The sequence below is a fragment of the Nesoenas mayeri genome (genome assembly GCF_963082525.1).
Source record: "Nesoenas mayeri genome assembly, chromosome: 2".
NCBI classification, from domain to species: domain Eukaryota; kingdom Metazoa; phylum Chordata; class Aves; order Columbiformes; family Columbidae; genus Nesoenas; species Nesoenas mayeri.
The window spans coordinates 88,258,373-88,285,662 of record NC_137543.1 but is presented as its reverse complement, the minus strand read 5'-3'; the positions used below and the strand labels follow the sequence as shown (position 1 = coordinate 88,285,662).

The 27,290-nt window shown below is 41.6% G+C and overlaps 2 protein-coding genes across 2 annotated transcripts; both read right to left on the bottom strand.

The window, feature by feature from the left end:
• Positions 1-5,281: 5,281 nt before the first annotated feature.
• Positions 5,282-9,875, bottom strand: LOC308053308 (ovalbumin-related protein Y-like; the record flags this gene model as incomplete). The annotated part of the gene is made up of 7 exons (XM_080364163.1): positions 5,282-5,683; positions 6,481-6,636; positions 6,966-7,108; positions 7,345-7,462; positions 8,240-8,368; positions 9,024-9,074; positions 9,708-9,875. The coding sequence occupies 7 exons, from the start codon at positions 9,873-9,875 to the stop codon at positions 5,282-5,284; spliced, it is 1,167 nt and encodes a 388-aa protein (XP_080220289.1).
• A 10,120-nt stretch (positions 9,876-19,995) lies between these two features.
• Positions 19,996-26,195, bottom strand: LOC308038309 (ovalbumin-related protein X-like; the record flags this gene model as incomplete). The annotated part of the gene is made up of 7 exons (XM_080340699.1): positions 19,996-20,397; positions 20,622-20,777; positions 21,101-21,243; positions 22,347-22,464; positions 23,234-23,362; positions 25,327-25,377; positions 26,028-26,195. 7 exons carry the CDS (start codon positions 26,193-26,195, stop codon positions 19,996-19,998), a joined length of 1,167 nt encoding a protein of 388 aa, XP_080196825.1.
• Between the last annotated feature and the right edge of the window lie 1,095 nt (positions 26,196-27,290).

Below are 27,290 nucleotides of genomic sequence, written 5' to 3'. Positions count from 1 at the left end.
ATAAAGACAAGGATGTGCCGGCAGCATCATCACTGGGTGCCAGTACAGGGCCATCTACAAGCTCTTCCATTATGATTAGCAGGTGAAGTTTGTCCCACAACCACATGATACTTTCAGCATAGTAGAGGCCTGGAGGCCAAGCAGTACATGCAGCATAAGACAGCACAGCTGAGCACATGCCTGTGCCTGATCAGGTCAATTTTTATGTGGGTCACTAACTCCTTGCTGTACAACAGTCTTCAGGTTAGGACCACTACAGACCCTGATGCATGGCCTTAACCTCAAGGCTTGATATTTGACCTGCCTCATTGCTACAGACCTATTTGGGCACGGGGAACTGTAGCATTGGACCCAATCAGGGAGGCCCCTGCTCTGCTGACCTTGCTGTCATCTGCTGCCCTGGGTCCCCTTCCCTTGCTGAGCAGCCTCACCTTTGCCGCTCCTTGACAATCGCCTCTCTGCTGTCTCTTTTCTAGATTGAAAATCTTAGCTCACTAGCCACAAGAAACAGAAAACTGAACCACTGCTCCATGTCAAATCCTTCCCTGCTTATATGTAGCTTTCTGTTTGGTTCAGCATGCTGTGCTTTCTTAAATGTTGTTTAGGAGCACAGGACAGCTTTGCCCCTGGAGTCCAGAAAGTTCTCTGTGTGTTCTTCCTCTGCTGACTATGATTAGAGCATGCAGCCTGTATGGGGACATAGTGGAAGATTGGCGAGGAGGTTAAATGTAAATACTCTCAAGTGACTTGCAGCTGGGGTGTAGAAAAAGCATATACATCACACCAATTGTTTCACTGACCTTGTGTACTTGACAAGTAGAACCTCTGTGCTAGATAACAGAGGCCTGTGAGAAACTCTAAGACGCCTTATCATTATGCCTGAGGTTCCTGCTTTTGTTGTGAGAAAGCAGAAGGCTGCACCTGTTTGAAGCCTTGAAATACAGGCAGACACAGCAGGCCCAGCGATCTTCTACCAGGGCTGAATTCTGTCCGCCTGTGTCCCCGCTTGTGTCACCTCTGCCAGGAAGCTTAGGTGCTGTTTCAGAGATCCCACAGTAGCAAGGTAACTAAAACAAATTTGCTATTTGCAATTGCATTCGTGGCCTCTGGGTGTTTCTTGTGACCTGCCTGCATTGTCTCACACACTGCCTGTGAAGTCTTGTGCCTTCAGCCACGGATTTTGTTTGCTTAGGAGAAGGCAGGCCTTTCTTGCAGGTCAAGTGTGCAGAGAAATGGGGAATGGGCTCTCCCCAAAGGGCGGAGAAGATAGGTCAGCTCCAACCCTTCCCCAAATGACATGAGAAGGAAAGGCACACCTAGTCCACAGAGCACTTTTAATACTGTCCTATGCAGCATTAAAAGAATGTGATTGCATGTGGCTGGTTTTGTTCTGCAGATCTCCAGCAGTACTGTGTATCCAAAAAAACACAGCACATAGTGAAAATGGAGTGTAGTGGATGGACAAATGTCAGTTTCTTGACATACCAACCTCAGTCACACTACCAGGGAACAAAAAGGACTGTTTCACAATACCTGGACTTCCTGGGAACTGGGATTTGTGTTTTTAAACTGTTGCTGGGCTTCTGAGCTCAGAAGCAGCAGTGTTTGCTCCCCTCAAGGCTGCTCTACCCTCATCCCTTGGTAACACACTCCCTGCTGCTCTTTGCAGAATCTCCTCCCATGAGGGCTGCAGCATCCACATTCACCATGGCAGAGCCTTCACAGCAGGTCCTGCTGGCCCAGATCAGCAGTATACAGACACAGTTCTCAGCCCAGCTGTCAATATAGGGAGGTATAGATTTTATTCAGCTTTGTTGAATTGGCATTTTTACCTGTGATTTCAGCCTCTGCAGAGGACATTTTCTCCTTCATAAAAAAAGTAGTTCTATCCCATCTACAGTATTTGACTGTTATACCATTTTTTCATCCAGGGCACAGATATCTTAAAATACCTCTGGACTTTCATCAAATAATATTTCTGCCTTTTTCTTAAAAAATTGTTGGGTTCCAAGCACACTGCCACTGGTCTACATTTTCAGTATACACATCAGAATCATCTGCTTGCACAAAAATTAAAATAACGAAATTGGAACCTACATTAAGCTCCCAAACCTAGTTTCCAACAGAAGTCTGTCTGTCAGAAGACTGGCAAACGTGACTTTGTATCCCTAGTGACACCTAATGGCTCAATTTAAAAGCAGTCAAATAATTCTGTTTCATAGTGAGGACATTAGGTAGACTCTGTGTCTTGAAAACCTCTCTCGTGTAGTTTTAGGAAGCCACTTACCATTTCAGCCTTGATTTTTTCAATTTCTTTACTTTAAAGTAATAATTAAGCAAAAGAATTATTAAAACAATTTGTAAACAAAATAAACAGCTATTATGTTATGTAATAAAAGAATTCCATAATGTGTCTATAGTTTTATTGTACCTAGAAAGTGCAGAGTGACAGACATGCTTATTTCAGTTTCATAACAGTTTTATAATTGTTTAATAACATTATACCCTCTGCTCCTTAGGACAAATCCTGCCTTTTTCTTTTGTTGTTAGTCTGTTTGGCAGTTTTGTTGTTGTTGCAGCAAAACTCTGTTGACTGCTTTTGGCTATAAGGGAAGCAGAACATAATGTACACAGTAAACCTTGAAATATCATATCTCTTGAAAGAAGTATTTTTTGCTTGAGTACTTGTGTTAACTGTAGCTAATCCTTTATGACTGTCTTGGGAAGATCAGTATTTGCTAGTCTCCCATAGACTTCATAGCAGCTATGTAAATATTTCCCTGCTGCCATCTGTTGAGTATTGATAAGGATCATGGCTGAAAACATTGTGACTAGTTCAGTCAGGAGAATACACATTCAGAGCAGGGGGAACTACCATCTACACATCAACGACGAGCTAACAAGCACAGATCAGGCCAGCTGACCAACCAGAGATGGAGGATGTGCTGGAGGACACATAGCCCCATCTCCTGATATGCCCAGCTCGGCAAACAAAAGGGAAAAGTTGAGACCCTTTTAACGTGGCCCAAGACTTGTCCCTCTTTTGCAATCACCACTTCCCCCCCAGACTTTCCTCTACTCTGGGAGCTATAAAAAGCCCACCAAAAACAGCACGGGGGAGGGGATACCAGTCTCACCAAGAGAACACCAGTTTCACCAGGGCCTACCAGTCTCACCAAAGGAAATACCAGCTCAGCCTCACCAAGGGAATACCAGCACCCTGAAGACCCTCACTCTGAACCAGACATCAGAGGACGCTGCGCTCCTGACCCCAGCATCCTTGCCATGGAACACTGAGGCTACACATCATCGTACAAGTCCTGTCATCCACACTGTGGGGCCATAAGAGACTGGATCCCTCACTCTCTTCTTTTCTCTCTGCTCTTCTCTCCCTTTTCCTATACCCTCATTTCTTTGTCTCTCCTTCCGTATATATATATTACTCTCTTTCTCTCTCCCTTATACCTTAGTTTTCCTTCCTTCTCTACCACTCTCTTTCCCTTTTGAACATATAAGGATAACACCATCTTTAAGCTCTGCTGTTGATTTCTGGTTAAATTTCATATTATAGCTACTGATGGTTGCCAATACACCGCTCATAGTAGGACTTTTGTTGTTAATGTGTTGATAAGTTCTGTTATACTTTTGCCAAGTCACCATTCGCTGTAACCAATATTCCAACAAGTACTTTTAGTAAAACTCGCAATTGAATTGGACCCTGGTGTTGATTGTCTGTCATTCACTTCCCATAACCATGCAGAATTAACCCAGAGTTAACTCACACCTGGTTTCATCTGTTGAGTCAGGATGTGTGTCACATCTAGAGTTAACTCATCCCTCATCCCATCGGTTGGGACGGGACACCAGCATAATCATTTCAAGTTATATTTAATGCTAACTTTGCAAATGGTTGAGGCAGTTCCAAATACTGCCATGTGCCTCCTTTTGTAACTGCTTTTTAAGTGCTGTGATTGTAATTTGCAGTTCTGCACGCGTCCCATCAGAACAGAGACTGCTTAACTCAGTGATTAACAGTAACAATCTTTTAAACTGGATAAACTGTAACCTAAAGAACCTTTTCTCCAAAGACTGTGAAACAGGAAATAACATCTCTAGAGGATTATCACATCAAGAGGCAATAAGAAAGATTTCCTTGTGTGATTCTTGTAGGTATTAGAGAGCTGAAGTAGTCCACCTTTTAAGACAAACACTCTTCTCCTGTTTTTGAAATTGTATCTCTTATGCATCATCTTGATATGTTTACTGAGGACACCTAGAGGACATCTTTTAAAACTATATGGAAATAAAATAGCAAATTAAAAAAAATATAGTTATTTGATATGTCACATGAAGATACGCTTAAGGTAAGAATAGAAGCTGTAGGGTTTACCTTGCTTAAGCTCAAAATTGAAAAAAAAATTTAAAAAAATCTTAGTGGCTTCATATATGGGTACATTCATTCTGGTTTTGAAAATAGGATCTAAATCCCATTCTAAACCACTTCTGTCAGTACTCAATACCCACTATATCCTATGTTTCAGGTTATGTGGCGCAGTAACCCAGAACAGACAATGATGTATTTAGTTTGCAATGCTTTTATTAGAATAAACAGAGCAACCAACAATTAACATTCACAAAATCAATGATATGTCACTGGAATGAAGATGGGAAATCATATCAGTCAGGAAGATGTTATATTTGGAGACGATATTTTATGAAGAAAAGGTAGACTTTCTCTATGCTCCCTTGAACAAGAGACACAGCCTTATAGTACCTGCAGCATAACCAAGCTCAAATGCATTCCCGGAAGAAGAATGCTTTGCTAAAGTTTACAGTTTCATGCGCAAGTTGTCAAAGTGTAAATTCCAGGATGGTAGCCCAGCAAGTTCAATGGAAAGGACCAGGTTTATTCTGAAAGCTGGGTTAATTTCATATAAGTCCTACAGAGAAACTAATTTCTCAATAGAAGTGGAAGGATTTTTCTCAAATCTCAAAACACTGGCCCTGTCTCAGTGACGATGACAATGGGAAATGTTCCTAAGCTATCTCCTGAAATTCTCATTCATTCCAGGATACACATCCTGAATATAAGTTGTGTGAGCAAAAATACCTACACCTAAAGATCTGAAAAGTCACACATTTCTTCAATAACATCTCCCTAGATATTGAAGGTTTTCCACTTGTAGAAAATGTTGTAAAGATGAGATTATACTACAACACTACAGGAAGAGTGGGCTGTTTCTGAGGGGAAGGCAAGCATTATTTCCAGCTTTTCTTCTCCTCAGGGGGAACAATATTTACCAAAGAAGAGGATGATGTCAGTTGGATTGTGTTTAATCAAGAAAAGGAAAGGGTGGTCAGCCTTAAACTCTTCAAAGTCAGAGGAACGTTTGATGTCTGCCGTTACCTCCTCTGAACCTGTGGCTTCAGTGCCCTCTTCATTAACTTCCATGTACGCCTTGTGGATGGCCTCAGATATCTTCAGGCTCTTTTGTGAAGAGATGCCAGACAAATCAGCAGAAGGACTGAACAGGTCGGTCATACCCAAGGCCTTTAAGACAGGTGGGAGCTTAATTTTTTCCTCCATCTTCATGCGTGGAAGGTACACCTTCACTCTCTTCCTTTCCATCACATTAGGACTGGTCCACTCCTTCAGTTTTTCAAAGCTGATTTTGTCCTCAAGCTGCAAAGAGAGGCAGGGAATTACATGCCTGAGACAAGAATGCAATGGCCTTAACAGATGAGTTTATACCACTTGTTACTATTTTTTTCCATTTACTTTGCACACACAATAGAACTGATACTTAACCTTAAATGCATTTGTTTATCCTGTATGCCTCCTCCTTACTACAGCCTATATATCATCTATCTTGGTGAAGTTCTCCAAAACTTTTTCATCTGAAAATTTCTTTGTCAGATCAAGGCACTTTTTTTTTTTTGTGAAAATACAGTTTTTGAAAACATCACATAAAATTGGCCCCAAACCTGTTCCTTCTGGAACATATTTTATTGATCCCTTCTCTCATCTTATTTCCTTTAATATTTCTTTTCTCATTTTCCTTAGTCAGCTCTTGGAATGCTCTCCTCATCACATCCTTTTTTATTTCTCTTTGGATAAGCTTTTCTGTTTTCCAAACCATTGAGTGCTCTCCTGGAAGACTGAAAATACTCTAAATGAAAAAATAAAAGTCCTGCTAGCATGTCTGTTTCTGGTACGTATGAAGAATACTGCACATAGCAATGTCCTCTTCTGCAGGGCTACAGCAGCACTAGACTCTTTGACCTTTGTTTTATCAGACTGAGTCCAGGGCTCTCCTAAGAGGCCGGTCTCTGCCTGAGCACATGGTAGCACCCGGGCAGCTGTTGTGCTCCTGTCTGCCCAGCACAGCCCTGGTGTGGGCAGCTGAGGTGTAAATGGACAGCAAAGCTCTGACAGTAGACAGGTCCCACTGAAGTGACAACTGCCTGTCAGGGCCATACCTTTTCCAGGTCAGAGACGTCGTCAGGCAACAGCACCAACATGCTCAGCTCCCCACTGGCGTACGGAAGCTCCAGGATCTTAATTTTCTCTTCAGTTATCTCTGCCACTTTGAAGGTACTGTTCTGACACATCATTTGCACAGGTTTGGTTTCTTGCTGCAAAAACAAAAATGTGAGGTAATGTGACCAAGGAGGATTTTTTTCTTTAAGCAGGCAACTGCACAAGTCCTTTGAAAGAAAAAGGGCTCAGTCTTCAAGCATGTTGCCTTTGAAGAAGAGCTGTGTTTCCATTTCCCTGTCTCATCTGTTTGTGTGCCCTGGAAGCCTGGTCAGACACAGCTCCTGCAAACACACCTTGGCCTTAGGCTCAGATGCTGACAGTGAGAGGCTGTGATAGCAACAGGTTGTATGTATCACCCAAACTCCTGGCTGTGTGAGCCAACAGCCTGGATTCCTGGGGAGAAGCTGTGTCTGTGTCCCCCTACCTTTGTCACGCTGAAGGGAAATTCCCGAGTGTCTTCTTCTTTAAATGCCGTCTTCCATATCCCTTTGAAGTAAACGGCATTCACAAGGACCAGAACAGTATTGAGATCAACAGAGTCTGGTTCAAGGAAATTTCGGATCTTTCCTTTAAGAAAGAAGCAGGACAGAGAATGTTAAGATATACCTGCTCTGGTGTGCACAAATGCCTACAGTGAAGGGCATGGGGGTGGAGGGCTTGATTTGTGGAGTTTTGTTTTCATAGCAATAAGGAACCTGCTCTTGCTTGGCTCACTTTTTCTAGACATTATAAGGAAAGGAAGACAAGGGTATAGATTATAGTAGGTAGGGGAAAATATCTGCTACCTATTTTTTAGTCCTTACCATCTGACTCTTTCTCCACCCAGGAATTAATGATCTGTTTGGCTTCCTCTGCAGCTGTTTTGAAGTTAACTTCTTCCAGCTCTGCTCTGTAGAATTTCTTTGCACACTTTAAGTATTCCTGTAAGCAGAAGGATTGCAGCTGTCACACTGACGAGAACTTGAAACTGTATTAATGTGAAGTGCAAGATTGTAAAATGAAGCAGAATGGTCAAAAGAACAGTGAACTTTTACCCCTGTGTTTGAACAGGTCACAGCTGTCTTCCTGTAACTGAATCTTCAAGCTGGACAAGAACTATCTTACATATTTAGGTCTGGTAGGGGGTTTTTGGATAGGATTCTGAGTTAAAATTTTGATTTATTTTATTTATTTTACTGAAACATTTTCAGTTTAACAAACATTTTTAAGGAAAAACAATGTTTGTTTACTTCTCTTTGTGCCCATTTTTTATTTTCAACACTGTGTTCTTACATTCTCAGATTTCAAAACCAAAGTTTCTTTTTACTTGGAAGATTTTATATTTGGCTTTGGAAAAAAAACAAACAAACAAATTTGACAATTTCAGCCTTCATGCACTCAATTAATAAAATGTATTTAATTTCCCTTAGAAGTTACATTTTTCATTAAAAGCCATTTCCTAATGAATGAGAAGAAATCTTTGTTATCTCCTTGTGGGGGTTGCAACATGGGTGTACTTTATGCTGTTATAATTTCTCCTGGCCTCCACCTAAAAGCCACAGGAAGGTCCAAACTGGTCCTGAACCTGTTCCCTTCATGGCTCACAACCACCTCTTCATCAACAGACAGGGGACTTACTGTAGGTGGTGCTTCTGTAGGGTAGAGTGGCAGGGGCCTTTATGGAGAATGTCATTGAGGTCAGATCACAGCACAACTCACCTGTACAATGGGGTATGTTTTTTCAATATAGAATTTATCAGCAATCTCGAGTGAGTATGAAGCATTTCTCCTGGCGATGTCTGAGAGGAGATCCTTGAGTGAATTGTGGATGTATTCAGAACTGCCACACTGAGGGGATGACAAGAAAATAAGAATATATATGGTGTTAGTTTCTTCTTAGCTAGGAAATAAGACCCTAAAGGTTTGTCTCTATTAGTAAGAGTCAAGTTTCAGTGGAATCCTCCCCCACAGACATGAGGCTGTCACCTTTGGGACAGCAGGTTCCCTGATGATGGTACATTGAACGGTCAAGTTCATCCTTTTCAAGATAAGTCCCCTAAAATGTGCTTTTTTAAGAGTGCAGTTGTGTTCCTGTTACTGAGACTTCTGGGCTCTTCTCTCTCTGCCCAGCATATTTCTGCCCTGCGGTGGAGTCTCTCAGCTGCAAGTCTGACTGCTGAATCCTGGCTCCAGGTGCTGGGTCCCTTTCACATGCTGCCCCCAGCAGCGCTTGCCCGGGAAGGCATCCTGGTGCCCAAAGCATCCTGCCCCACACTGTCCCTTGTTCTGGTGCAAGATGTGCAACCTGCCTTCTGTCCCTGGTTTTTAACAAATAGGTAGGTTGCAACCTCCTTCCTTCCCTCCCTCCACAGATCCATTTGGTTTGAGAGCATTGCCATAGTTTTTGACATGGCCTGAAACTACCAGGAGGAGAGGCAGAACAGTTCTAGTTTCGTTCCAAGGAGAAAATAAGACAGAAAGGTAAATCAAGTTATTTCTCTACCTGGGAGTCAATAGCGTCTCCGACTTCTGTAACGTTATCGAAGTGAAGAACCTGCAAGAGAAAATGACAGTGGTAGAAATTACAAGCATGACCAAAAATGATGTGAATTTGAGATTTACATGATGTTTGAGGTAAAGATATTTGCTCAGAAAAAAAAAAAAAAGTGTTGAGAACTTAGATGAACTAAAAATTTACAAGTGAGCTTGCAACTGGTTTACACCCTCTGTTGCCTTTTGAGAAACCAGTCTTTATATAGATGGGTTTTTTTTCTAGTGAATGCCTAGAAGTTGACTGAGTTACCTATTATGTGCTGGTAATAATAATTCCCTCTTCTCTCTTCCTGGGATTTTTCTTCTTTATATATACTTTAAAAATCTCCTCACATTATCTGGAAGATGTCATCATTTAAAAGAAAATCATATAATAAAATTTACTGACTGGTAATCCATTTTGTTATTGTCCTTGACATATTGCTCTTTTCTAAGTCAAAATTAACTGCCCCTTATAATGAAAATATACTTTTTTTTTTCTGTTTCCCTAAATAACCCTCAATCCAGTTCTCCATTTTGTGTCTCTCACTTATTTCTGGTTCATTAAAACACATGAGAACCTCTTCAGTGGATGTTTTCCTTAGAAAGAACAAGCACAAGCAGAGGTCACTTTGCACCCGTGTGTGTAACTTACCTTCTCCATCTGAGACTGAGTGTTACCTCTTGCTCCCATATAGACCATGGCCAGGGCTGAAATGATGCTCAGGGGGGAATAGAAGACATTGTCGTTGGGATGCTGGACTCTCACCTCTTTATATACATCAAAACAGAATTCTGCATTTGCTACACTGATGGAACCCATTGTGAAATCAGTGTTGTCTAAGACAAACAGAAAGAGTGTGACTTATTATGATGAAATATATGAATTGTAATACAAGAAATTCAGTGCACTTGAACCCCTGAACTTGTTGCACAGGCTTTTTTTCGGCAAACAGAACCCATAAACCTTCCTACTGAGCTTTAATGCTCCTGCGTTTAAACAATTTCATCTTTTAATTCTAAATGAGAAATTAAAGGGATAAAAGAAGAAGGAAAAAAGCCTTTCATAACACATCACCAGCTTTTCAATGTGGAAGAATTAGTGAACAACACTTTAGTTCATGCAAATAAATACTTAGACTTCATGAATGGCAGAATGTGAAACAGTAAAATAACACAAAACACACATGGGAAGGTGAAATGAGGTTCCTGCAGAGGCATCTTTTAATCATTCATTTCTTCAACTGATATTCAAGGTCATAAACATAAGTTTTCATCATAAACATAAGGTTTTATCAATCTTATTGTAAGAGGCATATACTTTTTTAAATTGCAGATTTAAACTTAAATCATAATCGAAAGAAATGCTTACCTTATCAGGTTTCCCTATGAAGATAATAGTACAGCTGCTCAGCTGTACTTGGGGTAGACTTGCTGAACCCCTTAAAATATACCTTGCTGATTTTGGGACACGCCCCATGTTGCCTGTTCTCTGTTTACCAAAGAAAGTGATGGATGGAGCTCAATGTCACACATGCACTTTTACTTGGAATAACTCCATTCTTTTCAAAAAAAGAAAAAAAAAGCCTGATGAAAGGATTTTAACCTAAAATTTTAAGCTAAAATCTCCAGAATGGAAGATTTGTTCATCACAGCATGTGAAACCTTGCAGAAAAGGAAAGAGCATGTCAAAATGGCTGAAGCAAAAATAATTATAAAAGCTATTAATTGGAACTTGACTAGTACGTATGATTTGGCTGTGGCAGCGAAAGTGCATCATGTTCAGTGAAAATAAATGAAAAATTGTGAAATTCAGTTTGCACAATGTCTCTGAAGAATTTTGAGTTAATTTCTTTAGTATTCCTCTGTAATGAGTAGTGACAGGCCAGATACCTCTTAAAGTCACCATTCTGTGACCTCAAAACATTTGGTAAGATCAGCATATTCAGGACTGCTTGCTGTGGTATGCCCACAGCATATTTATTGCAACTTTTTTCCCTCCTTTTGTTGGCTGGATTACCAATATCAGTAGTCTTTCTTCCCACCAGAATCCATAGCTCTGGCTGAGGAATGGAGAAACTTCTGCTACCAAGGAACTTGAGAAAAAGCACATCCTTCAAATATTAGTTGCCAATTTAATAATATTGAAATAGATTATTCTGCAAAAACGTGTGTAATTGTCTGGTGCCACTCACAGTCTGCATTGTAAGACACTACAGACACAGTGTTTCACAGAGGACAGTTTTTCAACTCAGAACAGTCTAGCTCAGGAAACTCAGACACAGTCACAGTCTATGCAGCACAACAGTGGAACAAAGCCATTAGTGAGCATATTGTGGGAATACAATTTAGTTTCAAATGCAAATTCGGATCATCTGTACAGAGAAGAATTACGGTGCTGGAGAAAGGTGTGTTCGGAAAGACAGGTTGAACAGAGAAGAAAGACAAGGCTTCTGTTGCTTTTTAAATCCAGATATCAGGATATTTAGAACCCAGACAGATGCTACCAGAAAAGGATTAGACCTTGCTGCTGAAATTGTGAATGGTGGTTTAAGATGAGTTGCTCTTTTCCTTCTCCACGGGTCACAGCACCAGATGCTAAGTTCAAAATGTGCCTTTTGTACACACAGAGGCCATTCTGACAGACCTTCCACAAGTAACTTCATGGCACATCAGGTGAACAAAACAGCTGAAGAAACATTCATGGTCTGCAGGACAGTCATAATATACAATAGCAAGCATAAAGTAGTCGCATAATTTCTTTGAAATAAAAGAATGAACAGACAATAAAAGAAACTACTTTGACCTCTTTACATGCCATGTGATTATAAAACAGAAATCCAAAGTCAATACACAAAATGCCTCTGAAATGGTCTAGAACACATTATGCTTTTGGAGAACAGAGGTGGACTCCTTAACCCTTTTAATTTTCCATGCCAGTGGAAAGACTCTAAATCATCCATCCCTTCCTCCCTTATACAGTCCTTAATTGTCCCATTTAGCTGAAGATGTCAGTGCAGTAATTACTGTGACAGGCTCAGTCTGGACTGGTGCACTTAAATACAACCGGTGCTTTACATAGAACAGTTTGTAGCGCAGACCAGTCTGCTACATCCTTTGCTATGCAGCAGCAATGCTTTTGAGGAAAGGTCATCATAATTGCGGCCCATGACTGCAAATCTATTGTAAAGAGAATGATCTGTTCTCTCACAGGAGGGGTACATAAGTTGGGCACCACTGTTGTGAGTTCTGTTTAGCTGAAAATGGTATCACCACACCAGTGGAAAGACAGGTCAAATGGGTGAATGTATCTGTACGTGGTGAATACCTTTAATTACACAACTAGGAGTGCTCCCAAAACTGCAAACTATTCCTGTGGCTGCTGCCCCTTCTGCCTTTCCTGCTGAAGACTGCTTTGTTTCTGTTCAAACAAGCTTTAACACTCACGGCCATGGTCCATTGTTGTATACTTTATAGCTCAGAAGTCAAAGGATTAGCCAATATATTTTACCCTGTCACTTCTAACTTTGGAGTATGCCTTGAATGTTTTCCAAAGTGTCTAGCAGTTTGCTCCAGCTCATCATTGCGAGCCACCTTGACACTTGTGCACCTTCTACCAGAATCACATTTGGATCATCATAGAGAGTCTGTAACTAAGTAGAGACAAAGATGTCCAGTGAGCCAGTACAGTTATTTCATAACAGCAAATTCACAGTATTAATGTTGCTAGCAATTATATGGCTTTCAAAATACTTCTGAGTTAAATATATCCATTAATGAAAGGAATATTTTTGTTTTGCAGTACAGAAGGGGCAGCACACCCCTCCAGAAGCAAGTTAATACACAAACCAGGTTACTGGTGTTGTTAGCATTTCTATTTTTTATTGGTTGAATGAATGATTAATGTAAAGAGGGCTGCAGAAGCAGTAAAATCATTCTACAAGTAAGTAAAAATCTTGATCATGATCAGCCAACAGTGCAGAATTGTAAGAATATGAGAGATACTGCACAGTCTACTCGCTGACTTTACATCTGTCATGGAGTCTAGTCGGATTAAGCAAACCTTCCTGTAGTCGAAACTCTTCCTAGGATAAAAGATAATGGATTGACCTATCTAGCACAGCTGTGTAACGTAACACAAACACAAAAGGATGTGTTTTGCCACGTGTCCTTGTTTCAACAATGCTTGTCCCAAGAAAGAGGTCAGCTGAGGCTCTACTGTCCTTTGCTCTGCCAGGCATTTCATTGTGGAGCTGTCCCTAAACCAACAGACACTTGGGCATTTGAGCCTTTCCAAAAGGCTATGAAGTCCAGGTCAGCTCACAGACCAAAGCCTCTGCTCCAATCACAACAATCCACACAGAACTCAATATTTTGTTCTCACCCACATTGCTGCTCTTTTGCCAGTAGGAAGGAGCACATTTATTGTTTCATGTTTGTCTTGCTCTGAGTGACTGCCAGTGATTGTTTAGTTGCCATTGCAGGCCTTGGTGCTGTAACTATCAATGATGATTTGTCTCTCAGTTGTCCTGTAGGGCTGTGTTCTTTCCCAAAGTCAAAGAAAAGGATGTGTTGGGCCAAGCTCCTTCAGACAGGAGCTCATAGCCCACCTAGCACCTTTCTGCAGCAGTGTTGTGCCATTCTGAAGAGACTGACGTGGTTGTCTACAGTGCTGCCTTGATCATTCACTGGCTGTGACAGATGTGCACACCTCAATGTTGGTACAGTGGATTTCTCCAGTGACATGATTTTCAGAAGGCTCCTGTCTTGTTCACAAGTCTCTCACACTTACTCACTGCATTTGCTTAGCAGTGCACACAGCGTCCAGGGTCTGCTTGCCATACAGGCTCTGGACCAGAACACACAGCACTCTCTTTATTAGTCACCACAGCATATGTGAAGTCCTTTACTCATCCCTCAAGTCCCTGGGATCAGTCAACAGCCAGGGGGAGGCTGTGGATGGTCTTACCTCACCGGATCCTAAGGAGGCAGCATGGTAACCAGTCCCTTACACCCAGCATGCAGTCAACATGGGGCAGTCAACATGGCTTCACCAAAGGGAAGTCGTGCTTAACCAACCTCTTTGACTTTTATGAGGACATAACAAGATGGATGGAAGATGGCAGAGCGGTGGACGTGGTCTGCCTTGATTACAGTAAAGCATTTGACACAGTCTCCCACAGCATCCTTACAGCTAAACTGAGGGAGTGCGATCTGGATGACCAGGTAGGGAGGTGGACTGCGAACTGGCTGAAGGGAAGAGGCCAGAGACTCATGGTCAATGGGGTGGAGTCTAGTTGGAGGCCTGTATCTAGTGGAGTGCCTCAAGGGTCAGTACTGGGACCAGTATTATTCAATATATTCATCAACGATTTGGATAAGGGAATAGAGTGTACTATGATCAAGTTTGCTGATGACACTAAGCTGGGAGGAGTGGCTGACACGCCAGAAGGCTGTGCTGCCATCCAGCGAGACCTGGACAGGCTGGAGAGTTGGGTGGGGGAAAATTTAATGAAATATAACAAGGGAAAGTGTAGAGTCCTGCATCTGGGCAGGAACAACCCCAGGTCCCAGTATAAGTTGAGGAATGACCTATTAAAGAGCAGTGTAGGGGAAAGAGACCTAGGGGTCCTGGTGGACAGCAGGATGACCATGAGCCAGCACTGTGCCCTTGTGGCCAGGAAGGCCAATGGTACCTGGGGTGTATTAGAATGGGGGTGGTTAGTAGGTCAAGAGAGGTTCTCCTTCCCCTCTACTCTGCCCTGGTGAGACCACATCTGGAATATTGTGTCCAGTTCTGGGCCCCTCAGTTCCAGAAGGACAGGGAACTGCTGGAGAGAGTCCAGTGCAGGGCAACAAAGATGATTAAGGGAGTGGAGCTTCTCCCTTATGAGGAAAGGCTGAGGGAGCTGGGTCTCTTTAGCTTGGAGGAAACTGAGGGGTGACCTCATTAATGTTTATAAATATATAAAGGGTGAGTGTCACGAGGATGAAGCCAGGCTCTTCTTGGTGACAACCAATGATAGCACAAGGGGTAATGGGTTCAAACTGGAACACAAGAGGTTCCATTTAAATTTGAGAAGAAACTTCTTTACAGTAAGGGTGACAGAGCACTGGAACAGGCTGCCCAGGGGGGTTGTGGAGTCTCCTACTCTGGAGACATTCAAAACCCGCCTGGACAAATTCCTGTGTAACCTCATCTGGGTGTTTCTGCTCCGGCAGGAAAATTGGACTAGATGATCTTTTGATGTCCTTTCCAATCCGTAACGTTCTGTGATTCTGTGAAGGTGCAGGACAGGTGGACAGTGGCATGGGAACAACTAGTTTACTGGTTGTGCCATATGGGAGCTCAGTTAGCAGAGTCTCTCTCTGCAGAGAAGACTGCTCGTGACAGCCCAGGACTAGCACTGCTCGTGTCACCATGCCTTTCACTTTACCTCCCACCTCTCACTGGAAGCCTGCCTAGCATATCAGTTACCTTGGCACATGCTCTGGGGAAAAATAACATTTTTGTTTTGCACAAAATAGGATAAACTAATCTCTCTGTTTGTTTCAACACAGACATCTTTCCCTGTAGCCTTCCTCTTCTCTGACTAATAGCCTACTGAGATTCTTAATAATATTGCTGGCATGTTTCCTACCTCCCCTACAGGAAAAGACTGCTGCAGAAAAGAAAGATAAAGGCTGCTGCTGCACAAAGCTCCATGCCATCATGTCGGCTTTGCAGAAAAGAACAGAGGGTCCTGGCAGGCACCAAGTTGACTATTCACCCTTGTGGCAAAGAAAGTCAACAGCACCATGGGCTGTGGAGAGTTTTGGGCCGTATGCTGTGAACAAGCCAGGGCTTGTTGTGGCTGTGGTGCACTAGGACCATGCAGAAGTAAACAGAAGCTGGTCTGCCCTCGACCCAGGCTGCAGGAGAGCGCCGTCATAGTCGCTGCGCATGTGGACAGTGCCCTGCAGCTAATCACCATCGTTGGGGGGAAGAATGACTGCATGTGTAACCAATCGTAGCCTGTGCTTGCCGCATGGCCTTTTGGGTATAGAGTATATAAGGGTTGGAAAAATGTGGTCTCGGGGACATTGATATTCAGTGTTGTTAAGAGTTCATTGAAGGGTATTGATGGTAAATTCATATTGAATTAGATTCTTTACTCTCGCGGCCCTCCCGTCGTGCTCAAAGAGGTCCTGCCGGCAATTTTGCATTCTCCACGTAGTCTCACGACAATGGGCTGCATTAGGAAAAACGTTACCAGCAGGCAAAAGGAGGTTATCGTTCCCCTCTGCTCAGTGTTGGTGGGACTGCAGATGGAGCACTGTGTCCGGCTCTGGGCTTTCTGTTACAAAAGAGATGTGGATGTACTAGACTAGGACCAGAGGAGAACCACAAAGGTGATGAAGAGATTAAAGCATCTGTCATGAGAGGAGAGGCTCAGAGAGACGAGACTTGTTATCCTGGAGCGGAGAAAGTGCAGTGGAGATTTTATCCATGTGCATAACTTACTTGATGTGAGGCTGAAAAGAAGATGGAGGCAGATTTCCTCCAGTGAACAAGCAAGAGGGAAGGGGCACAACTTGAAGTAGCATAAATTCCATTTAAACATAAGAAAATACATTTGTTTTGGGGAGGGAAGTAAAACCAGGCTGCCCAGAGAGGCTGAGGAGTATGCAAACTTGGAAATATTCAAAATCCAGCAGGACATGGTCCTGAGCAACCTGCTGTAGCTGACCCTGTCTAAAGGGGGGACCTTGGAATAGGCAATTGGTAGAGGTCACTTCCAATCTCAGCTGTTCTGTGATTTTGTGTTACATGTAGAGGAAGATCTCAAAGGACATGGAGACAGCGGGGTCTTTGCACACTAATGTGCCAACAAAGTACAGTGGTATAGATGAGGCACTTGGAATGGGAGCACATGGCAAATCCCACAAAGGAGTGCTGTTCCCATGTTGTATGGGGAGCAACATCTCATACTGAGAGGCCCTTGACCCTCTCTTTGTACTTTCTGGAGGTGTGTTAGCTGCACCAAGACATGTAGAAGGTTTCAGATCTTGCCTTGCCCCCCATGTGTTACCTGCCAAGCTTTCCATGTGATGCTGCACAGCAGTCTGTCAGAAACACGGGGTCTCAATTCTTCAGAAAACAAAAATGCCAGAAGCCATTGGAAGGCTATCACAAAAATGCCAGTAGCAACCAGGAGGTTTTCAAGGCTTATTTTTGTATTTTTCAAATAGAAATCTCTGGAGCGTTTTAATATTGTTATAATTTTGGCCCTTTGGTTGTCTGTTTTGTTTTGTTTTAAAGCAAATAGACTCAGCTGCCTATTAGCATGAGAATGAGAACCATGCCTGGGAAATGAAACCTGCCAGGTGCAAGTGCATAGGTGCTGAGACAGAGCACAGGGTCCAGCCATGCTGCGGGAGCACCTGCACCTTGCCACTGCCTGCTTGCTCAGTGGGTGAGGGGACAGAGGGGCTTGACCACAGACCTCATCTCTCTAGCTGCTTCTCCCAAATCTCCCCAGGGTTCTGGAGAACTCAGAGGCCATGGCAGGCATTCATTATTCCATTGGCCACGTCCGTCACCCCTTCACGGGCAATACTTTTCAACTGCCCTGTGCCTCCTACCAGAACCAGATCTTAGTCATTGGAACTTTGTTGCAGGTTTAGTTCAGCATCACTGAATTTGCACTTTTTGCTGCCTCCTGTTTTCACTTTTGGGAAAGGGGAAGCTTTGTAGTTGCTTTTAAGCCTCATAACTTCTTTGCTTTTTTCCCACTCCTTCATTTTAACCTTTGTTGTCACCCAGGAAACAACGTTGGTTACTGAGGCATATCTTTGTACTTCAAGCACTTTCCAGTTTAATAATCATAGGAAAGCTAGTTTGCAAATGTAACCCTTTTCAAGTCTTCTTATTGTTTAAGTGTACTGGCTTTTAAATTTAACAGACTGAATCAAGTGCTTCTGGCTACAAGAAGTGCAAAAGGTGAATAAACTGCTTATTATAAACTTTAAGACACTGAAATTTCACATCTCTTGGAACCGTTCACACCACTGCTTTCATGTCTAAAGAAGCAAAATGAAATTATACTTGGTAAAATAGCTGGTTTTACTCCTGAAAGACAACTGAGTCTTTATCACAAAGATCCTCATGATAGTCAAATAGTGTGAATGTCAGACCTGTAGCACCAGCTGCTTTCCTCTACGGATCTGCTTCTCATCATACCACACTATGTGCTAATGTGGAAATAACCAACATTAATGACAGAGTTCCTCTTCTCAATGTAGTTATTCTTTCTTATTCTTTTTGAGTTACATGATTTTCAGATTATTTCATCTTCTAAAATGGCAGAGCTGCTGCAATAGTAGTTCCTTTAAATATTTGCTAGACTTATTGTCAGTGCATCTTTAATACCCTTTGAAATTTTATTGAAAAATACATAAGAGTAAATTAGTATTCCATTGGGCTATTTCTTGGTAACCTTTAATAAAGAAAGAAATCAAACTCTAGATGTGTGCATTTATGCATTTCATAAATGCCTAGAAAACTTCATATCTACATGCTTTATTCATTCTAAAACAGGATTTTGTACTAAATCCCGTTTTACTCACAACAGTTACCAATGTAATGATATTTTTAAAGGTCTGTGGTCCATAAAATTGATATAATCTTCATGACAAGCATCTGTGATAATTTTTTTTTATTGTTAACCAAAAAAAAAAAAAATCAAAAGTATGCATCAAAATCAATAATGTAGGACTAAAATGAAAACAGGACATAGTATTGAGCCAATATATCCATATTTGCACATGACATTGGACACATAGGAAGAAAAAGATAATATTAGGATTCTCGTGTATTTCTTAAAAAACAAGAGATGTAACCTTAAACTATCATAGGAACACAGAAGCACAGTTGCATTCATGGAAGAGTAATGTACTCAAGCTTTGAACTTCACCTGAGGGCTTTCCAGGGACTAATTGAATTTTACTTGCTAAGCAAGCTCAACAGAGACAGGGATTATTTTGAAAGCTGTGTTTTTTTCACAAAATTCCCATGGAGAAATCTTTATTACCACTTGCAGGATTTTTCACAAAAAATCTAAATGTTCTCAAATTTGAACCATCTTCCAATATTTTAAATAAGAATTCAGACAGCTTTTATGTCTGACAGTTTTGAGTTCTGGATCATCTGAATCATCTGAATATCCATGTTTCAGGCTTTGAATTTACACTCTGTGAGAAGGCATAACTGCACCTACAGAAAGTTAGATCTCTTTGTTCTCTCTGAAGTGGGAGACTCTCCACAACTTTGGAGAACCTCTGCAAGAAATTGAGAACTAGGCGAGGAACTCATGGTGAGAGGACAACTCTGGTGATAGTGGACACATACACCATTTACCAACAGCTAAGTAAAACACATTAAAATTTACATAGGCACCAGCCAATAGCCTGCATAGCAGAATCTTATCCACAAGCATCTCCTCCAGATGGGATATCTCAAACCCTATGGTTCAGGAACAGCAGCATGGGTTTGTCAGCAGGATGCTATCTGGGAATGAGATGAGCACCACCCACGCACGGCTTTCTGTGTAATAGATTCCCAAAGACTTGGAATCATGCCTGCAACTTATTCCTCAAGTGAAAATCACTTGTCCCCTTCCTGGCTGGTGGGTGCCTCTACTCTCTATTGGCTCAGTCTTGGCTCAGCTCAAGCAATCCTGAAAGAAGTATGAGAAGGGAAAGGAGTAAACACAAACACACTTGCTGCTGTTTCCTCACCTGCAATTATGTCTTTGCTATAGAAGCTTCCCAAATGGGCATTTCTTAGATTAGGTTTTCCACGTGGAGTAAATATTGAAAAGATGAGATTACATCACAATGTTACACTAAAAGGGGTGTGTTTCTGAGGGGAAGGCAAACATTACTTCCAGCTCTTTCTTTCTTTAAGGGGAACAATATCTGCCTAAGAAGAGGATGCTGTTAGTTGGATTGTGTTTGATCAAGAAAAGGAAAGGGTGGTCAGCCTTAAACTCTTCAAGCTCAAAGGAATGTTTGATGTCTCCAGTCACCCCTGCTGAGTCAGCCATCTCGGTTCCCTCTTCATTAACTTCCATGTACGCCTTGTGGATGGCCTCAGATATCTTCAGGCCCTTTTGTGAAGAGATACCAGACAGACTGACTGAAGGGCTGAACAAGTCAGTCATACCCAAGGCCTTTAAGACAAATGTGAGGTTATATTTTTCCTCCATCTTCATGCGTGGGAGGTACACTTTCACTTTCTTCTTTTCCATCACATTAGGACTGGTCCACTCTGTCAGTTTTTCAAAGCTGATTTTGTTCTCAAGCTGCAAAAAGAGGCAGGGAATGAAATGCTTGGGATGTGAACACAATTTCTTCCTACCATTCAATTTAATAAAAAATAAAATTTTAAAAAAAAAAAAAAAGAAAAAAAAAAAAAAGAAAAGTCCTAGTGTGGACAGCTGGGGTGTAAATGGACAGCAAAAGCTCTGGATGATAGCCAGGTCCTACTGAAGTGACAACTCTAATGCTCTGCCAGTCAGGATCATACCTTCTCCAGGTCAGAGATGTCGTCGGGCAACAGCACCAACATGCTCAGCTCCCCGCTGGCATATGGAAGCTCCAGGATCTTAATTTTCTCTTCAGTTACCTCTGCCACTTTGAAGGTACTGTTCTGACACATCATTTGCACAGGTTTGGTTTCTTGCTGCAAAATAGAAATCATAGAATATGAAATCACAGAATGTGAAAAGTGAGGAGATGTGACCAGGGAGAATTTTTTCTTTAAGCAGGCAAATGTACAGGGCTCAGTCTTCAAGCATGTTGCCTTTGAAGAAGAGCTGTATCTGCATTTTCATCTTTCATCTGCTGGCTTGCCCTGGTCAGACACAGCATTTGCAAACCTGACAGTGAGGGCCCCAGCTAAACCACATGGCCAATGAACACATCTTGTGTGTATCACCCAAACTCCTGGCTGTGTGAGCCAGCAGCCTGGATTCCTGGCCAGAACCTGTGTCTGTGTCCCCCTACCTTTGTCACGCTGAAGGGAAATTCCCGAGTGTCTTCTTCTTTAAATGCCGTCTTCCATATCCCTTTGAAGTAAACGGCATTCACAAGGACCAGAACAGTATCAAGATCAACTGAGCCTGGTTCAAGGAAACCTTGGATCTTTCCTTTAAGAAAGAAGCAGGGCAGAGACTGTAAAATTTCATAGCAATAGTGTTGCATTTTAGAGGTCTATTGGCATGCTACTGCTTGACTTGACTTCCTCTCCTTCAAAGGTCTACATATGGAATTCAGGTTCAGACTGAGGGGGTGACCTCGTTAGTGTTTATAAATATGTAAAGGGTGAGTGTCACAAGGATGGAGCCAGGCTCATCTCGGTGTCAACCAGTGATAGGACAAGGGCTAATGGATACAAACTAGAACACAGGAGGTTCCACTTAAATTTGAGAAGAAACTTCTTCACAGTGAGGGTAACAGAGCACTGGAACAGGCTGCCCAGGGGGGTTGTGGAGTCTCCTACTCTGGAGACATTCAAAACCCGCCTGGACAAATTCCTGTGTAACCTCATCTAGGCGTTCCTGCTCCAGCAGGGGGATTGGACTAGATGATCTTTTGAGGTCCCTTCCAATTCCTTACATTCTGTGATTCGTGAGGATTATTTAATTTAGAATGACTGGCACCTGTCCAGACATTTCTGCAAGAAGACAGGTAGGTTCAAGAGTGGTATGCATCCCCAGGAATATTTCTAACCAGCACTTGGAAAAAAAGTTATATAGAAAAGAAAGAATAGGAGAGGAAAGCAGCAATATAGATTTTCTGTTTCTCACTGTGCTTTTCATTTTCTCACTGTGCTTCTTTCTCACAATTCACTCTTGTTTTTCTTCCCACCTCAGCTCCTGAAACATTCTTTCCCATCCTCAGCCCAGTGTGTGTATTACCTTCTCCCCTGGAAGCCCACTGTCTACTCATCTAACACATGCTTGTAAAATTATGCCAATATTCTAGAGAAGCTGAGACTAACTTTGCATGAGTTAAGTTCTTCAGACACAAAAAGTGTGCATATCCTGGCACCTCTGCCTTTGCCAGATATGTTTAAAACACACTGTCAGTGCCACACAGGTGCAATAGAGTCATTCATCCCTTTCCACAGGAAATCTCCTCTAAAAGGGATGAGAGAAGGAAATTTCTCCTCTAATATTTAGTCTTTTTAGAAGTAGTTCAAATACAGTTGCAAAAGGGAAGTTTATTTCAAAATCTTGTCTGACCTTACCATTTGTCTGATTTTCCACCCAGGTATTAATGAGCTGTCTGGCTTGATTTGGTGCTGTTTTGAAATTGACCATTTCCAGACCTGCTCTGTACAGTTTCTTCACACATTTCAAGTAGATCTATAAAGACAGTAATTGTAGTCACCAAACTAGTAATTTTTTAAAAACAGTATGAAGGTGAAATAAAATATGGCTAAAAGGATTTTTGTAGTGATGCCATTGTCAGGCTGTTCTCATTGCTTCTTTCCTTGAAGAACTTGTCAAAACTGGGCCAGAAAAGTTATTCTGATCCATGATATTTTTTAGATCTGATCAGTTAAGAGTAGACATTAGAAATATTTAAAAATTTTCTTGAAGAAAGTCTGACCCTGAAGCAGTTCCATGTTGATTTGAGAGTGTTTTATTATCATTATTTCCAATCCTTTTTTAAAAGCATTTTTTCCTTCTTTTTAAAGATAAGTTTCTTTGATTTAAAGTATTTGAATATTTTCTATTGAAAGTGCTAAATGAAAGTTTTTTACACTTTGAAAAGACGATTTGAGGTGAAGTTTTCAAGTGAAGAAATGTGATGAAGTCAAATTAGTTCCTGAAAAAATAACTCAAACAACCTATTAAAATGAAAACACTTTGGGGGAGCAAGTGGGGAGGGGGGATTACATTGACAAATAGTTTTGTTTATTACTCCATTCATTTTTTAATAGGACCATTGTTTTGCCTGGAATTACTTTTCATTCAGGCTGTTGTCAGGGCTGTGGGAAAGGGAAAAGCTGTGGAAGTCCACACCAGTGGGGACAACTGGATTAACAGATCATTACTCTGGCCGGTCCTCCTGGATTACAGGAGGATTTACACAGGGTTTAGCAAGAAATCACTCTAATGTACAACTTACCGGTAGGATTGGATGTGTCTTTTCAGCATAGAGTCTGTTGGCAACGTGGAGTGAATAATTAGCTTTTGGTGCAGTGATATCAGAGAGGAGTTCTTTAAACAGTAGGTGGATATTCACAGACTTGCCACACTGAGTTGATGATAAGAAGATACAGCTGTTAGCTTATTTTACTACCCTGTTTCCCCAAAAATAAGACAGGGTCTTATATTAATTTTTGCTCCAAAAGATGCTTACTTTTTTACACATATAGCTGCCTGGGCACTATTTAAATTGATTTTTTCAAGAACTGGAACTGGGGCTTATTTTTGGAGTAGGTATTATATTTCAAGTATTCTCAAAAATCCTGAAAAATCACGCTAGGGCTTATTTTCGGGGTAGATCTTATTTTCAGGGAAACAGGGTAGAAAGAGAAATATTTATAAAATACAAATAACCAGGGAAAATACGCAGTGTTTAGAGGGAGTCCAGCGGAGAGCTACAAAGATGATGAGGGGTCTGGAGCATTTTTTTATGAGGAAAGACTGAGAGAGAAGGGTCTGTTCAGCCTGGAGAAGAGAATGCTGAGAGGGGATCTCATCAATATTTATAAATATCTCAAAGGTGGGTGTCGAGAGGATGGGACCAGACCCCTTTCAGTGGTGCCCAATGATAGGATGAGGGGCAACAGACACAAACTGAAGCACAGGAGTTTCCATCTAAATATGAGGAGAAACTTCTTTACTCTGAGGGTGCCAGAGCACTGGAACAGGCTGCCCAGAGGAGTTGTGGAGTCTCCTTCTCTGGAGACATTCAGACCTGCCTGGACACATTCCTGTGCGATCTGCTCTGGGTGAACTTGCCTTAGCAGCTGGGTTGGACTAGGTGATCTCCAGGGGTCCCTTCCAACACCAACCATTCTGTGATTCTGTGATTTGCAGATGAACATGTAGTATAGTCTATAAGCTTCATGGGAGAGATATTCAATATAAGCAACTAATGATGTACCGTTAATTCATAGCATGTGATGACACTCACTCTATGTGATAACCAGCAGACAATTTCAGTGATGAATCTGAAACCATATGGCTCAGGAGTGAGACGAGGAAAAGAAAAATTCAGGTGTCAATGACTGCAATCGGCAAATTGTCATAGATATAGAGCCTCTAGTTCATAGCTTCTGCTTGCATTTTTATGACAGCTTTCTGCTGAAGCTGCAGGTGGGAGAAGAGTGCTAGATGACAAGGGAGTCAGGAAGTGTCTCATAATGCAGTGAAAAAAATTTGATCAGCTATCTAATGTCCCGAGAATAGTGTGCCATGTGATATAGTCTAAGAGCGTGTAAGAAAACTGCACAGTGCTAAGCAGTGGCTGGGACTTCAGTATATGAAAAGGAGAATTGTGTTGAACTGCTCCTTTCTAAATGCTTAAACAGCCACTAAGTGCTCTAGCTGATATTACCTTCATTTTTTCTTTATTAAAAAAAAAAAAAAAAGCAAGGGGGAAGGAAATCTTCTAGTTATTTGCAAGTTCCACCTTGTACTTGTGGATCTCAAGTGGGTGAAGACAGGCCAGGGAGCATGGGTTGTGTTATCTTTACAGAGGCAGCAGATTAACATGGAGGAAAGCACACTGGTGGTATCAAGGTATTGGGACCCCTCATGGTGCTCTTGGGGTAGCAGTGAGAATTGGAGGCTGGAAAAGGCCCTGTAGCTTCTGAAAGAGTGTTGGTTACTTTCCAGCCCTCGAGGCTTCTCGTCTCTTTTCTGCCAAAGTGTCTTCCTGCCCCGCTTCACAGTCTCAGTTGCAAGTCTGACTGTCGTACCCTGGCTCCAAGTCCTGAGCCCCTTTCAAGTGCTGTCCCCTGGCAGCACTTGCATGTGTGCAGATGCTCATCCACACAAGAAGGCAGTCTGGTGTTCCTATCCTGTTCTGTCACTTGTTCTGGTGCAACATGTGCAGCCTGTCTTCTTTACCTGGTCTTTTTAACTTACATATCTTTAAGAGCATTAGCAAAGGTTTGGGAAGGTGTTGAACCTACTTGAAGCACAGTCAGAACAGCATGTTCTCAGGAGAAAAATATGAAAGGGAAATAAATGTACCTTAGATTTCTTTACCTTGGTCTGAATAGTTCCTCCAAGTCCTGCAATTTTGTCAAAGTGAAGAACCTGCAATTGAAAGTAGCAATAGAAGAAATTAAGTATGTGAAGTCTACTGAGAGTTACTGATATTTGTGTTGAAACTATAGGTTTGGACTAATCAGATCATAAATGAACTGAGAATTTCATGTGAGCTTTAAATCAGGGGTTTTTTGCTGCTTGTGCCACCTGGAAAATTTGTGACTATGATCCTCAGTTTAGATACCTTATTTTCCAGTTAATGGTATTCATTCTATAAACTAGATATAACCTTTCTGCATCGTATTTATAACTGTAACTCTTGTTTTCCAGATGTTTCATCTTTTGTGTGTTACAAGGTATGCTTTCCACCTGAAAGGAATCAGGTCTGTGAGAAAATATAAACTGAAGCAAGAGACCTGCCTTAAACATTCTCCAAGACTGCTCTGTCTTGATGGAAACCAAAGGCCATTCTTGCCCCTCATGGGGAAAAGCAACAGTACATGAAAATAAAACAGCTCCAGATCCAAACCTCGTGGTTTGGAATGCCATTCTTTTTCTAGGCAAGTTTGAAGCCAGTGCCAAATATGACTATGTGACTTTCTTCCCTCCACTGGAGAAATTCCCGGAGGTGTACATGGACCATCTGTTGCTGGGTTGAACAGGATCAAAAGGAGTTTGTAACCATGTATGTAACTTACCTTCTCCATCTGATACTCAGTGTTATTCCTTGCTCCCAGATAAACCATGGCCAACGCTGCAATGATGCTCAGGGGAGAATAGAAGATGTTCTCATTGGCATGTTGGACTTTCAGCTCTTTGAATACATCAAAAGAAAATTCTGCATTTGCTGCACTGATGGAGCCCATTGTGAAATCAGTGTTGTCTAAGGCAAACAGAAATATGACTGCATAGTTGTGACATGTAGCACTTGTTTTAAAAAGTACCGTCAATAGCCCAGAAAGCAGTAGTTGTTGCTATTTTTGTGATGCTGGACCAATGAAGCCTACAAATTCTGTGATCCTTACAAATATTGTAAATCCTGAGCCATTTATCTCTGAATGCATGTTTGCTTTCTTTCAGCAAGGTACTAGTTCATCATCAAGATAGTATCTTGTACTTGCCTTTTAGGAAATAGTTTCATCCATGCTTCAATATGATAAAGATAACACTGGATGGATGAGTTTCACTGTGGCCATCCAGAGAACTCTGAATGGTATTTGAGACAATGCAAATGTCATATTTTATTTCTTCTGTGACTGCTCTGGACCATGCCCTGCATCTTGGTATCCTCACTCTTCTCTTACTGTGCTTCCTACTGTTGCTTAGCACAACCAGACACAAATTTGGAGGTTGCTTTCCTGTAGTTTGTAGGAATAATGGGAACAAGTTGCTCTGTAAACTCAGCCAGTTGCTTAGATACTGGAACTATAGATTATGGGGAGCTCTTTGTTGTAGTCCCATTTTAGACATTTAATCTTGGCTGATGTTTTTTTTTATTGGTTAAAATGCAAGCATATGTTAACATATAAATATGGGGTTTGGCAGTACAGCTTGAAACAGTGCAGAGCTGCATTCATTCTGACAGGAGCAAGTCCTGTACATGCAAATGAATATGACATGTTAAGGATACTTCTTGAAACCTGTAGTCATTCTCTCTTTTGAATCTGAGATCAAGAAAGTTGCATACTGTTCTTGTATCTCTAAAACAGTTAAAGCTAGAGGAATAGCAGCATATCCATAGTTGGGAGCAGATGTGGTGGATCGTGTCACCTGAGAGACACCTGGCATTAATGGCTATGGAACCACAGACTCTGAATCATTATACTGCACCTCCCCTGTCTTCTTCAGACAGTAAGATTGAGAAAAGATAAATGCCTTTATTCCCAAAATAATTATTAAGATTATAAAAAACAAACAAACAAAACAAAAACAAAACACAAAACCAAAACCAAACCCACCAG